The sequence below is a fragment of the Triturus cristatus genome, chromosome 7, assembly GCF_964204655.1.
Source record: "Triturus cristatus chromosome 7, aTriCri1.1, whole genome shotgun sequence".
Taxonomy (NCBI): domain Eukaryota; kingdom Metazoa; phylum Chordata; class Amphibia; order Caudata; family Salamandridae; genus Triturus; species Triturus cristatus.
Window position 1 is genome coordinate 1200255019 of NC_140590.1, and position 14339 is coordinate 1200269357.

The 14339-nt window shown below is 39.4% G+C and overlaps 1 protein-coding gene across 1 annotated transcript in view; it reads left to right on the plus strand.

Moving 5' to 3' along the window:
* Window positions 1–795: 795 nt before the first annotated feature.
* The window catches only part of LOC146811596 (vomeronasal type-2 receptor 26-like), a 35756-nt gene continuing 22212 nt past the window's right edge, over window positions 796–14339 (plus strand). The window contains exon 1 of the mRNA XM_085615077.1: window positions 796–936. Coding sequence (XP_085471203.1) covers window positions 796–936 — 141 coding nt within the window. The remainder of the gene's footprint in view (window positions 937–14339) is intronic.

The window sequence follows — 14339 nt, forward strand, 5'->3', positions numbered from 1 at the left end:
AGGCATTATTTAAGTCCCAGGGGTCCGGGGTGGAGAGATGGATCGGGGCTTGGGATGGCATAAGAGGACAGTTACTGGGAGGTCCATCGGCTGAAATACCGTAAGGAGTAGTACTCCCTCATTGAGGGAAAGTAGTGTTAGTTTGTACGGAGCCCATGGTAAAGGTATGATTGGCAAGATTAGTATTGGTTCAAGTCTTTCCTGAGAGATCAAAGTTCCAACGTCAGGATAGAGAGGTGGAGATCTATGTGAAGAAGCGATTGGGTTAAAAGTGTGAAAGGTAAGGAGGCAAGGAGGTCAGGGGGAGAGGGGCATGTTCCACATTAGACAGGGAGAGAGGAATAGGAAGTGGATGTGGATGGAACCCAGGTGGCGGGAAGTGAGGGGTGTTCCAGATGCTAGACTGAGGATGAATTGTAGTGCGAGAGCCAGCATACCCAGGGGCCTGATGGGTGCTATGAGAAGATGAGCGGGCATGGGTCGAGTGAGCAGGGGTGCCATCTTGTCTATGGGGATGGGGTCATTTAGATTGCAAGAGATTGGTGTTCATAGTAGAGCAGTAGGGGGGTTGGTATGAGGGGCGCAGTGTGTAGGGGGATCAGAGTAGAGGGATCAGACTGAGGGGGCTGGGTGGAATGAGAGGTAAGAAGAGAGTGATTAGGGTTGAGTGGGAGAGAGTGAGGAGGAGGGGAGAGGGTTTGGGTGGCTGAGTGGGATGACAGAATATCAGGAGAAGGTGGAGAGGCAGATAAGGTGAGGGGAGAAAGTGTTTGAGTGGCTAAGTATGATGTGGAAATGTCAAGCGAGGGAGAGGATGCTAAGGGAGCGGTGGGGTTGGCATCAAAAGGGGCGAAGCCGGGAGGACTTCCTGTCATTGAAAGGCTGCAGAGATATGGGAAGGAGAAGATAGTAGACCGAATAAGGTGTTCAAAGATGGTGAGGTGGTTTTCAGAGGCTTGTATGAGGATATTTCCGGATTTAAAAATAGAGATGGCAATTTCGCCTAAAAAAGTGGAGGAAGGGGTGGTGGACAGTTTCAAACCATATTGGATTTTGCAAGATTTCGTTATGGGGAGGTAGTGTAGGAAGATACTTTTACATTTAGAGGGGAGTCTGGAGTAAAAGATGTAGTTAGTTTTAATAATGGATGTGAGACTAAGATAATTATCAACAAATAAGGCTTCTTGGTGACATATTAATAGTTTGTGTTTCAAGTTCTTCTTAGCATTTTTAGAGAGGTTGGGAGGGTAAAGGATAGTCCAACAGTTGGGGCCGTGCCTAGTGATGAGTGTATCCGGTGCTGTAAGGGTATGATTAAGGGGAGGCATGGTAATTCAGCTAGGATGATCAATTGATGATCAATGTACTCCTATACATTCACTAACACACCTACTTACATATGCAGACACCTACCCACATAGACTCATAGATCCATGGAGACACTTACACACTCACTGATATACCCACTCACACACACATACAGTCACTTGCACATCGATTTCCATTGTATTATTCTAGATGACCTTGCAAAACATTTGCTAGTGTCTGCTTTAATACCTTATAGTTATATTCCACTTAGGTGGTAATTAGGTGGAAATTGATGCTGTAATCACTAATCAACAAAGTATGAAAACACACGGTAAACAGACATAATATCGAATTCAAAATATCGACAGGACAGAATATCTATTTTTTAATTTAGAATGGACAGAATATCGAATTGCCAAAATATAGTGGTGAAGAATATCGAAAATCAGGTAAGAAATAAAATATCGATGTAAATAATATAGAAGTAAGTAATATCGACAGTCATAATATAGTTGTTAAAAATATCGATTTTTTTTATAGTGTTTTAAGTGTTAGTATATGTGTTAAAAGTATGTATACATTTTGGAATGTATGTTTGAATATTTTAAAGTAATGAATTTTATGTTATTTAATTTTTGTGTAATTTAATTCCGTTGCGGGTTGTGGGTTTATAGGGGATTAGGGTGGGAAGTAATTTAATTATAGTACATTAAATAATAATTTTTAGGAATTATTAATTATTTTTAATTTAATTTTGTGTTTTACTTCTGTAGCGGGTTGTGGGTTTATAGGGGAATAGGGTGGCAAGTAATTTAATTGTTATTAGGTAATTATTAATTGGTATTGAAAATTAATTGGTTGTTGATTAATTATTAATTGGCAAATAATTAGTATTAATTGGTAATTAATTAGTATTAATTGTTTAATTGATAATTATGTTAATTGTATTAATTTATTATTTGTAGCGGGTAACGTTTAGAGGGGAATACGGTGGGAATTAATTTAATTGTAAATATTTAATTATTGAAATAATTTTTGTATATTGCTAATTAATTTATTCTTAATGAATTATTAATTGGTATTACTTTTATTTATTAATTTTTGGTATTGAAAATTAGTTGGTTGGTAATTAATTATTAATAGGTTATTAATAAAAAAAAATTGGTATTTATAATAAATTAATTATTAAATATTGTGTGATTGGTAATTAATTGTAATATTTTTATTTGGTATTAATAATTTATTTATTTTTAATAAAATATTAAATTATTATTTTCCCTACTATTGCACTCACTGGAGTGGGAATAGTAATTTTTACCCCTACGCTATCCAACGCTTTCCCTACTGTTGCACTCTTTGGAGTGGGAATAGTAATTTTTACCCCTACGCTATCCAACGCTTTCCCTACTGTTGCACTCTTTGGAGTTGGAATAGTAATTTTTACCCTCCCGCTATCCAACGCTTTCCCTACTGTTGCACTCTCTGGAGTGGGAATAGTAATTTTTACCCCTACGCTATGCAACGCTTACCCTACAGTTGCACTCACTGGAGTGGGAATAGTAATTTTTACCCCTACGCTATCCAACGCTTTCCCTACTGTTGCACTCTTTGGAATGGGAATAGTAATTTTTACCCCTACGCCATTTGACGTTTTCCCTACTGTTGCACTCACTGGAGTGGGAATAGTAAATTTTGACCTCCCGCTATCCAGCGCTTTTCCTACTGTTGCACTCTCTGAAGTGGGAATAGTAATTTTTACCCCTACGCTATCCAACGCTTTCCCTACTGTTGCACTCTCTGGAGCGGGAATAGTAATTTTTAGCCCTACTCTCTCCAATGCTTTCCCTACTGTTGCACTCTTTGGAGTGGGAATAGTAATTTTTACCCCTACGCTATCCAACGCTTTCCCTACTGTTGCACTCTCTGGAGTGTGAATATTAATTTTTACCCCTACGCTATCCAATGCTTTCCCTATTATTGCACTGTCTAGAGTGGGAATACTAATTTTTACTCTCCCGCTATCCAACACTTTCCCAACTGTTGCACTCTCTGGAGTGGGAATAGTAATTTTTACCCTCCTGCTATTCAACGTTTTCCCTACAATTGCACTTACTGGAGTGGTAATAGTAAATTTTACCCGCCCGCTGTCCTACGCAAAAAATATTGCATTTTTTTAATTAATATTACGTTAATATATATGTATTATTAATATTTTTTTACTTACATTAATTATTTATTAATTTTAAAGTCATTTAAGTATTTTTAAGTATGTTTCAGATAATTATATGTTTTATTTCATTAATTTTACATTAATTTTAAGACATTTAAAATAATTCGATATTGTGACCAACTATATTTTTTACAACGATATTTTGGATTCTATATTTTTGTACTTACCTGTTTGGAGATAGGGCTTCGATATTTTGGCATTCTATATTTTTCCTTCGATATTTTGGCACTTCGATATTCTTCTTCTCGATATTTCGTCAGTGATCCGAAACACACAGACACACACCGTAAACCACAACAACACCATTCATCAACATTGAAAGAGTTTTTAGTGCAGACATCATTTTTACACATTTCACTACAACACACACACACTAGAAAGGTCTTAGTGGACAGGGCATTGTCTCACAACCACTAATCAAATCATTCTTGATCTTAGAGAAAGGTGTGAATTTCGAAAAAAAAACTTAAATTCCATTTCCTAACTTTAATGTCCATGTAATTGTTTTTTTAGTAAATATATACACTTGCATCCTTAACGTAGGTGGTGCACAGTTAAGATATCGCTGCTACCACCTTTTAAACAACTTCCAACACTTCTCTCCCACTTGAAAGAGAACTGGCACTCAGGGCAGAGAATTCATCCTTTTATTCGCACCTTGGAGCAAACAATTACGGCATGGATACAAGCAGCACTGTTCATCAGCAGCAGCTCTGGTTTTCAAGTCGCATTTCAGCTGTTTCAGCTGTTTCAACAGACTTCATCATTTGAACCAGTCACCATTTTTTGCTCAGTTTATACTCCCAAACTGGGATAGAGATACAAGTCATTGTAGTCACTTGGGGGCAGATTTATGTTGCACTTGCGCCACTTTTGCGCTGCCGTTGCGTCACTTTTGTGACACAGCAGCGGCGCAAATCCTGCGCCATGGTGCGGGGTATTTACAACGTGACGCATCTGGGAGATGCGTCACGTTGTAAAGCCCTGCGCCACATGTAGGCGTTCCAGGGCAGGTGGGGGCGTTCCGGCGCAGGAACGCCTCCTAAAAGTGGCTGAGTGAAATCTACAAGATTTCACTCAGTCACTTTTAGGACCATGCTGCGTCAAAACCCTGCGCCTGCTTGAAGCAGGCGTAAGGATTGACGCAGCATTGTAAAGATAGGGCCCCCCAGATCATTGCTGGAGCTGCGTCGCGCTTGCGACGCAACTCCAGCAATGCGCCACTTTTCGGCACAGATGCGTCACGCATCTGTGCCGTTTTTGCCCCATGGTGCGCCGCATTATAAATGCGGCGCATCCATGGTGGCGCAGCTGTGGCGCATAATAACTGGCGCATCCCTGCTGATATGCAGGGATGCGCCAGTCGTCATAAATCTGCCCCCAAGTTGGTGCTTAATTTTGCTCCTTCTTTCATTTCAACAATAGTATAATTCATTATTCAATGCAGTGCAAAAACTCATCCACTTGTATCCGATTTTTATATATTCATTACCACGGCAGTCACATTTTCTTGGTACTTCATTTCATTTAGCTTCGTACTGTGAGTATACTCTTCAGTGTCCTATTCCTGGCATCGGTGCTTTCTCCAAATTCAAGAAAGAGGGCTTCACGTACCTTGTTCGGTACCCGCCAAGAGGGTCTTGTGCAAAACTCTGTCTGTGCGGTTCTCCGGCTTGCATCCTTAATGTAGATGCTGCACAGTTAAGGCGTCTCTGCTAATGCCTTTTAAACAACTTCCAACACTTCTCTCCCACTTGAAACAGAACTGCCACTCAGAGCAGAAAATTCATCCTTTTATTCGCACCTTGGTGCAAACAATTACGGCATGAATACAAGCAGCACTGTTCATTAGCAGCAGCTCCGGTTTTCAATATGCGTTTCAGCTGTTTCAACAGCCTTTATCAATTGAACCAGTCACCATTTTTAACTCAGTTTGGGTTCACATGTGGTGGTCCCAATATACTTTTTCCCACAAGGGTACATGATGATGTATTCTGCAAATTTGCTCTTGCATATCAGTTTTGTCCTGATCTTCTGTACGTGCCCTGTAGATGCTTTGAATTCCTCTGTATTTATTGCAATAGTGCACACCTTTACAGGTACTGCTGTTACAAAATTATTTTCCTTTCACCTATGAGTGTGTTTCACCTCTGAAATGTCTCTATTGGCTATGAACCAGTTTTTCTATTATGCTCTTAGCTCTCCTGAAGGTGATCATCGGTGCATTACCTATGATTTATTTTAAACTACAAAATTGACCAATAGTATTTTCTTTAGTTGATTTGATTCATGTGAGTATGTTATCATCATTCTGATGGGTTCCATGTTTCCCCTTTTTGTGTTGCTTTCTTGTTATCTCATTCCTTGACGAGATCAAATCTATTCCTTTCTCCTGCTGTTTTTTTCAAGCCCTTTTTGATAACTTTATGGGGATATTCTTGAGCTTCAATTCTTCTTTGTGTTATTTGCCAGTGTTTTACAAAGTCTTGTTCCTTGGAGTATTCTATATCATTTGGAGAAATTCTCCAAATGTAATGCTGCATTTCAAGCTTGGCTGACGGAAACTGTTGCCATCAAATATATTCTTGGTCATAATTGGTTTTCTATGAAGAGTTGCTTCAATCAATTCATCTTTGATAATTATTTCTGTATTCAGAAATACAACACGTTATTTAGGTATATCATGTATGAATTTCAAACAGTTGGTGTTTTTATTGACTTGTTTGTGATATTGGGCAAATCCCTCCTTCGTTTCATCCCATGTTATCAACAGCTCACAAATTATTCAGAGAGACATAATCACTTTCTTCAGGAATTTCACCACCTCATTTAGTCTCCTTCTTCCACCAGCACATAGTCAAATCTGCATAGAAAAGGAAAATCTTACTGCTGTGCCACGTTTTTGCTTATAGATCACCTCCTTGAATAAAAATAGATTGCTAGTTAAGCACAGGTTGATCATTCCTAGTAGCATTATTTTGTGTTCATAGAAGTGTATATTGTTTTTCTAGAGGAAATATTGTGGGTCATGGAATAAATCCTTTTTATTGCGTATAATGAGACTACATCCATAGTTACCAACTTTTCGGAAAGGTGGGATGGCAGGTCAACAATTTCCACGCGACATATCTAACCTCACCAATGAATGGGTCTTGCTGCCCAGGTCGCATGTGCAAGGTACACCCTCCCCGCAGTTTACTTTTTCCAAATGGTCTGGTCTTGTCTGGCATTGTTTGTCTTTTGGGGTAGTGGGCCACCACACTGATCCTGGTCCTCGGATGGCCCTACTGGGTCTCCTGGAGGAAGTTGGAGGTCTGAGGTTGGAAAGGGCATTTATTGGAGAAGCCACATTGGTGGCCCAAAGGGATATTGCCTGTGCCTGGAGGCTGCTGGTACTCCCCTCTTTGGAAGTCTGTAGAAAAGGGGCGGACTGGTGTGTGCACCAAGAGAAGCCGATCAATGATGCACGGGATGCCCCCAAAAACATGATTAGATATGGGGTGGGTGCTGGGCATATAATGTGTAACACAATGCAGCAACTTTAGTTGCTGTTCTATGTTTTGCTAAAAAATAATACATCGGCACCTTTACCTTGTCTGTCTTTTTATAGGTAAGTATTACTAGGCTTTATTTGTTCTCCCAATACTCTCTCCTTATATATTAAATCCTGTTTTACTATCTACATTCCCCTTGCTATTTATTTCTTTTCCTCCCTCCATTTCAATGCATCGCTGTATCCCTCTTTAACATTATTTTTTTACACTTTTTCTTTCTGGCACTCTCTCCTTGTTTTTTTTTTATTTTGCTCTTGATCTGCAATAAGTATGCATTTCTGAGTAAAGGAGTGTGTGTCTGAGTCATCAGTGATGTGCTAATGTGTGCCCCTGTGTGTACCTCTGTGTGTCAGTCTGCATCTATGAGTATGTGAGCGAGAGTCTGAGTTAGTGGTGGTATGTAAATGTGTATCGTTGTGTATGCCTCTATGTGTGAGCCGGCATCTATGAGTATGTGAGTGGGTGTCTGAATCAGTGGCACTGAGGAAATGCATGTGTCTGTGTCCATCACTGTGTGTGATTAAAAATCAAAGGGGCTACCCAATGGACCGCAGGGCCTGGGTATAGTTTAGTATAGACAACAAAATGGTCCTGTAGCTATAACAATTTAAACTAGGAAAACATATGCAATCAAACAGCAAGCAAGACATACATCGGTGCAAAACAATTTCTGTGGAAAAAAGAAATACAACTCCAGAGCCAAATTCGACTATTTTTGTATATATTGGGGTACTTGTATAGTACACAAGTCATTCAAATCATAATAGCAGTCACTCCGTTCGGTGATAGTGATCCAGCGGTAATTTCACAGTAATTTCTCAATGCAAAACCTCATTTACCTCAAATTTACCACTGTAAAGGTACTCGACCCTTGCCACTGTATATTACCTTCAGGAGACTTTACATAAGCTTGAAAAATAAAAAATGCAATTAATATTTAAGCCAAGAGAGTTGTGAGTATTTTTAAAGAGTTTTATTTTCTAGTTAAAAGTTACAGTTCTCTGACCCTTTATTCATTAGTCAAATATCAATCAGGTTACAGAATTTAAAATAGGAAAAATAGAATTAATACAAAACATTTTATAGGTTGCATACAGAACATTCCATAAAGGAAGGGAATGAGGCATCAAATGTCAATCAGAATTCTTTAAAGAGTTCAGGAAAATATAATTCAAGAGTGAGTTGGCAAGGCTAATCAATAATTAATAATTGGCAAAAATCTCCCATAAAGAGAAATAAATGCATAAGACAAATAAATCTTTTCAAAACTAGATAATTAGTCAAAGCATAAACTTAAAGTTTTAGCATCTAAATCTAAACCTTTTCTAAGAGCTGCATACTCTGCCCTGGTCTTGTTCATCTACATCTCTGTGCTTCACAGAGAGAGGCTGCTCCTGAAAAGGCCCCTCCTTCACTGACCACAGAGGAATGTGATCTGACTTGCCAGAAATATGACGTGCAAGGCCTCTCTGAAAAAATGAGCAAGAACCCCCACCTCCCTCTGTCTCTCCTCGGACGCAATCTCCTCCCAGTCTGCACCTGCGACGTTCACGTACCTAACCCATATTATGTCTAGCCTCATCTGCTGCCTCTCCTCTCTCCTAAAAGCCCACACGCCTCCAAAGAGGTCATTATTTATACTCTAATTCTTGGCTGACTACACTAATGATGTGGCAGTTTTAGTAAAACTCGTACTGTGATTGGTTAGCATAGATGACATGACGGTCTCACCATCCTGTTCTCATTGAAAATTCGGTTTTAACAAAAGAAGCGTTAATGATTAATATAATTATGTTTTAGCAACATTTACTAGGAAAAGAATGTTTCGGTCCATTTCCTCCTTACTGTCACATTGCACGCAGGAAGGACACATTCCACAAACACTGGTACATTGGCAGGATAACAAGAATGTACAGTTCATGTTGGCCTTGAACCAGGTCTTCACTTGAGGCACTTGGTAGTATGTAGCTGGTTCTGCGCATGTGTCTCTCATTCAATACAATTCACAGCCTTGCTGGATTCACAGGCAGCCATTTTATCTTAGGTCCAAAAACAAAACAAACACAAAAAGAGTATTCATTTACGAAATAAAAACCCTTTCTGTTTACCTCCCCCATACTAATACCTTGTATTATTTATTACCTAGGAAAAGCTATTAATTTAAAGCAGCTTTTCTATTATTTGTGCTCAACATGCAAAAATGTGCAATGTACAACATAGCATAAACATGCACCAGTGTTAATTTTCAAAGCACAAGCAGTTAATTCATACTTATAGCAACATGCTCTAATGTTTTAGATAGCTTTTTCATGCAAAATGCTTTAGCCCCACATGCAGTGTTGGTGCATTAATTAATACACATTATAAAAAGATGTGTTATGAACTGAATATGCATTGTTTAAATATGCAACAAAGCCAAAGTCTCTTAAGACAGAAACAGGGAGTGTAGATTACAAGGAAAAGGAGCGTAGAAGAGAGAACACATTCCATGATCATTTTTAAAGCTTAAGAGGCCACTGAAATCACGATTTTTCTCTACACTGCAAAAACAAATGTTAATTCAGCACAAGCATTTCAGACTGAAAGCATTAGACTAGGCCTCATTTCATGTTTCATGGGCCATGTGTTTTTCACTTGCACCAAAATCTGCATGTCATTTTAAATGCAGTCTGTCTGAAGCACAAATATAAAGCAATGCCTGAATCCAGATGAAATCTGAGCTACATCAATAGAAAGTGCGCACAAAGTAATTGTGCAGTGTGACAAGTGACAAATATTTACAAGTACAAAATGAAAGTGAATTGTAGTGGACTGGTCTTGAATATCAAAGTCTGTGTCCATCAAGCAAGGGTACATTTCTATTCAATCGTGGTCCTATGTGAGGATAATGATCCAGTCCAGGCCAAATAGTGAGGTTGCTTAGAGTCAAAGACCACCAGAATCAAGCAAAATGTGATACTAATATGGCACTTCACACAGTGTTAGGTAGTCATGTGAACATTGATTTCTGATATAGATCCCAAAAATCTGACTCCCCATTTTAGGCATGTAATGTCATAATACAAAATGGCTGCCGCAAGTGTCAGCAAATTATCATTAATATAATATTGGTCTTCCAGCCCATAATTGTAATTAGTTTTTTAGCCAAGGAATTAAAAAATGTTGCAATTTAATTGACTCAGTATGCTATGATAAATATGTAGATATATTGTAGATATACAGTGTGTTCCACATAGCTTGTTCACCCCTTTAAATTTTGAATGCCTAAAGATACAAATTTCAAACAAAATCATGGTTCATCAAAAAATGTCTAGTTTATGTTGTTACTATTTTTCGGGCACTTGGGCCCCATATACAGGGTGTACCAAAAGTCTATTACAACATTTTAAATGATACCCTGCATATTGTTGCTATTTTTTGGGGTGTAATATAAAAACGGATTTTGTAACATTTAAACATTAAAACCTTTTTTATTGAAAAATAATGAAGATACAAATGATACTGTTATTAACCCCTTCCCTGCTCATGACGGAACCGTTCCGTCATGAGCCACGGTTGCGCTGTGCTCATGACGGAACGGTTCCGTCATGACAATCCTGTCGGCGGCCGCTCCGCCTGCGCGGCGCTGTTTCCCCGCCTGTGCGGGGCGACAATGCAAATGGGCGGAGTCATGATGGAACCGTTCCGTCATGAGCACAGCTCAACTGTGGCTCATGACGGAGCGGCTCCGTCATGAGCACAGGCCCACCGCGCTGCCCCCCTGCCCCCCCCAGCGCTGCAGCGGAATGTCCGCAGCAGCGAAGGGGTTAATGTTCATTGGTATTTTAGTCAACAATTATTTTAAATGTCACAATTTGGTCAGTCATCTAAAACATGTCCTCCTGAATGCATTGTCCATCACAAACACAAAGGCTAGTACCTGGAAGAGACAATTGTTTACATTTACAAGCATGGATACACAATGTTTTACATCAACACATAACAAGCAGTGTTTTGAAGCATCAGGCAAAAGTGACCACAGAGGTTCATATCCAGAATTGGAAAGTAGCTCTCTTGCTTTGCTGTAAAAAAGCAGCCTCACTTGGTGGCAGATTTTCTAGAGAGAGATTAAGTTTCTTCACCATCATTCTTCAATACCCATTAAGAGAATCTGTTTTAATGTTCTTATTGTATAATCTAATTACAAGTCGCTGAAGCTGACTGAAAATGTTATTTGAAATATCTGGTGGGCAGCGAGAGAGCTCAATAAATGTTTTATTGATAGCCTGAAATGTTGCCATGTTTCCCAACCTGTTTTATTCCAACGATCTGCAAATGCAGAGACAGTTTCCCAACCTATAAATGCATGGAAAAATAAAATAGCATCACAAACACTTTTTCCAATTCTATTACCATACTCATGGATAGGCAGTAGCCTTTGATGTTTCCCAATGCCAAATCAATCCGCAAATTAGAAAGATTTAAGCTGCTAAATGCATAAAGAGCAATTTATGCTACATCGGAATCAACAGTATGTATAGGTATAGACTTCTGGCCACCTTCACTGGCATGTTTTGCATGTAATAGTATTCTGGTATCAGCTTCTTCTTCATAACATGGTCTGAGTTCAGACACATTCAGATTTTCTGGAATATTCACCATGTTATCATCCTTTGTCAGTACTACAATTTTACCCTCTTGAATCTTGAGACTCAAAAAGTTAAAAGCCAAGAATTGAAACAAATAATTTTTGTTTTCTTTATTTTGTAGAAAAGTCGCCCAGTTTTTTGGTATACTTGTTGAACCTTTTAGAAAATAGCATGGCCCAAAACCTCACCTATTTCTTTCTTCCTTTTTCAGACACCCCTCTACATAACGGTCAAATACTACACAACTCCAAGAATCTGAATCTGATTAATATTGTGAATACAGGTGTTGTAATTAAGAAAAAGATAACTGATTTGTGTGTGCTCAGGCATGGTCGTACATGTCAGGTAGATCCCCAGGGGTCGCATATTTGGGGGGTTGGGTCGTTCCCCCTCCCTTGAGCACCATAGCAACTACTATTGAGTTAGAATATTACCATTAAGAGTGAGTACCAACACCAAACAGGCCCTATCATACTACACAGAGTTGACGGTCAAAACTATGTCTACTAGTTTGGATTTTTTAAGTATGTTCATTACATAAGGTTGGAATATATAGGTGCCTTAGTCTCGAAGATTGGGTACGTTGTCAGGTTTTAAGAAATGGGTTATTGCTGATCCATACATATTAGCACAACTTGCAGTGTCTGGAATCTTTTTCATGTTATCTACAGCACCATTAAGCTTTTTCAAACAAGAGATGTCAGACTTTGTCCCTTTTCTTAGCAAACCTCCCTCGGGAAGTGATGGGGGATAATCAAGAATCTCATGAGCAAAAAAATCCTTTAAGTCTGCTTCTCTATCTTGGCAAGCAATATAAAGTCTAGTGAAAAGTCAGCAGTCGCTTTTTAAAATGGACACTTTGTGGTTCACTGATCTTGGAGCTACCTTATAAAATAAACATAGCTTGTTTCTAGGAATAGGTTCAAAAATAGATTTTTTGCAGCGTACCAGGTGTTCGTGAACAAACGTTCCATATTGAGTTCCCCCCAAGTCATCAGCAATGCACACAGATTTATTTGCATTATCACTCATGATTAAATTGGATGCAATATTCATAAGATTTTTGCCAATACCACTGGCAAACGGATTTCTGTTATCATGTGAAAACACTTGTGTAAGTTTCTTAACATCATTTACAATTCAAGTGTTGCAAAAAACGCTGTCTTCATGGTGAACACAGTTATTTTCATTTTCACTGAATCCCATTTCTTCATTGACTTGTCCCAGTAAGTTGGAAATTAGAGGGCAAGACACCATCCATTTCATCAATGTACTATGATTATCAAGAATACCAACCACCCCATCTGATTTGATATCCTTGTTACACTGCTCATGCATCTGATCATGAGATATTCAGGAATAAGGTCAAACACTTTTACAAGCAACAAAATATCCATTTGAAAATTCTTCATAAACATCTGGAATTCTTGTTTTCAGCTCAACACGTGTTTTAATGAACACTTGCATCCACTTGGCATAGTGGGTGTGGCCCATAGCAAACATTGAAGACAGGCCATATGCAGGGATAAACTTCTCATAATTTGCAGATTGAATGGTATCAAGAAGTTGGAATGTCATTAATTCTCTTCAGCTTTTCTCTCTACCTGTCCCTTTCTCCTTCTCTCTTCCTTTCTCTCCCTCTCAAACCTTTACATTCTCACCCTTTTCTTCTGATTTTCCTATGTTCTCTCACCCTTTATGCCTCTCCCTCCCTGCCTGCACCTTTCTCTCTATCTGTCTACATCCATACCTCCATACCTCCCTGCCACCCTGAGCCCCATCTCTCACCTCTCTCTTTCCATCCTTCTGCCTCCTTACCTTGAACTCCCTGTATTTTCTGCTCCATTTCCCTCCAACTCTCTCCCATCCTATCTCTCCCTTCCTCCCTCTTGCAACCTTTCTCCCTCTCTTTCTCTTTTTCCACTATTCTATTTGTTTCTTTCCTTCCCTCTCCATCTCTCTCCCTCCATTTCTATTCCACTCTCTATTTCTCTTTCTCTTTCTCTACCTTAATCTCTTTCTCCTTTCCCTCATTTCCTGTTGTGGTCCTTACTCTCTGGCCCTCCCTTGTACTTCTTCTCTCTTCCTTCTCTCTTTATCCACTTCTCTTTCTTCCACTTTTTCCCTCTCTCCTTCCCCCTCTCCCTCAATTCCCTCTTTCTCTCACTCTCTCAATCCCTCTTGTCCTACTTCCTCCTCCCTTTCTCTTCCTTTTCCCCCTTCTTTCCCTTCTTTCCTCCCACTGCCTTTCTTTCGCTCTCTCCTCTGTCTCCATCCCTCTCCTGCTCCCCTTTCCCTCCTTCGTTTGCTCCTTTCATTCTTTTCTTCCTTCCTCCCACTCCATTCATCTTTCTCCTTCACTTTCTCTCATCCCTTTCCCTCTGCCTCCCTCACTTCCACCCATGTACTACCTTTCTTTCTCTCTCCCTATCTTTCTCTATCTCCTCTCATCTCTATCTCTCTCTTTCTCCCTCTTTTTTCCTCTCCCTTCCTCATTCTCCCTCCCTTTCTCTTCCTCTCACAGCCTTCTTCTCTCTCTCTCCCTCGTCTGCCTCTGTACCTCTGCCTTGTTTTCTCTCCCTCACATTCTCTCTCTCTACATATCCCTTTCTCTTTCTT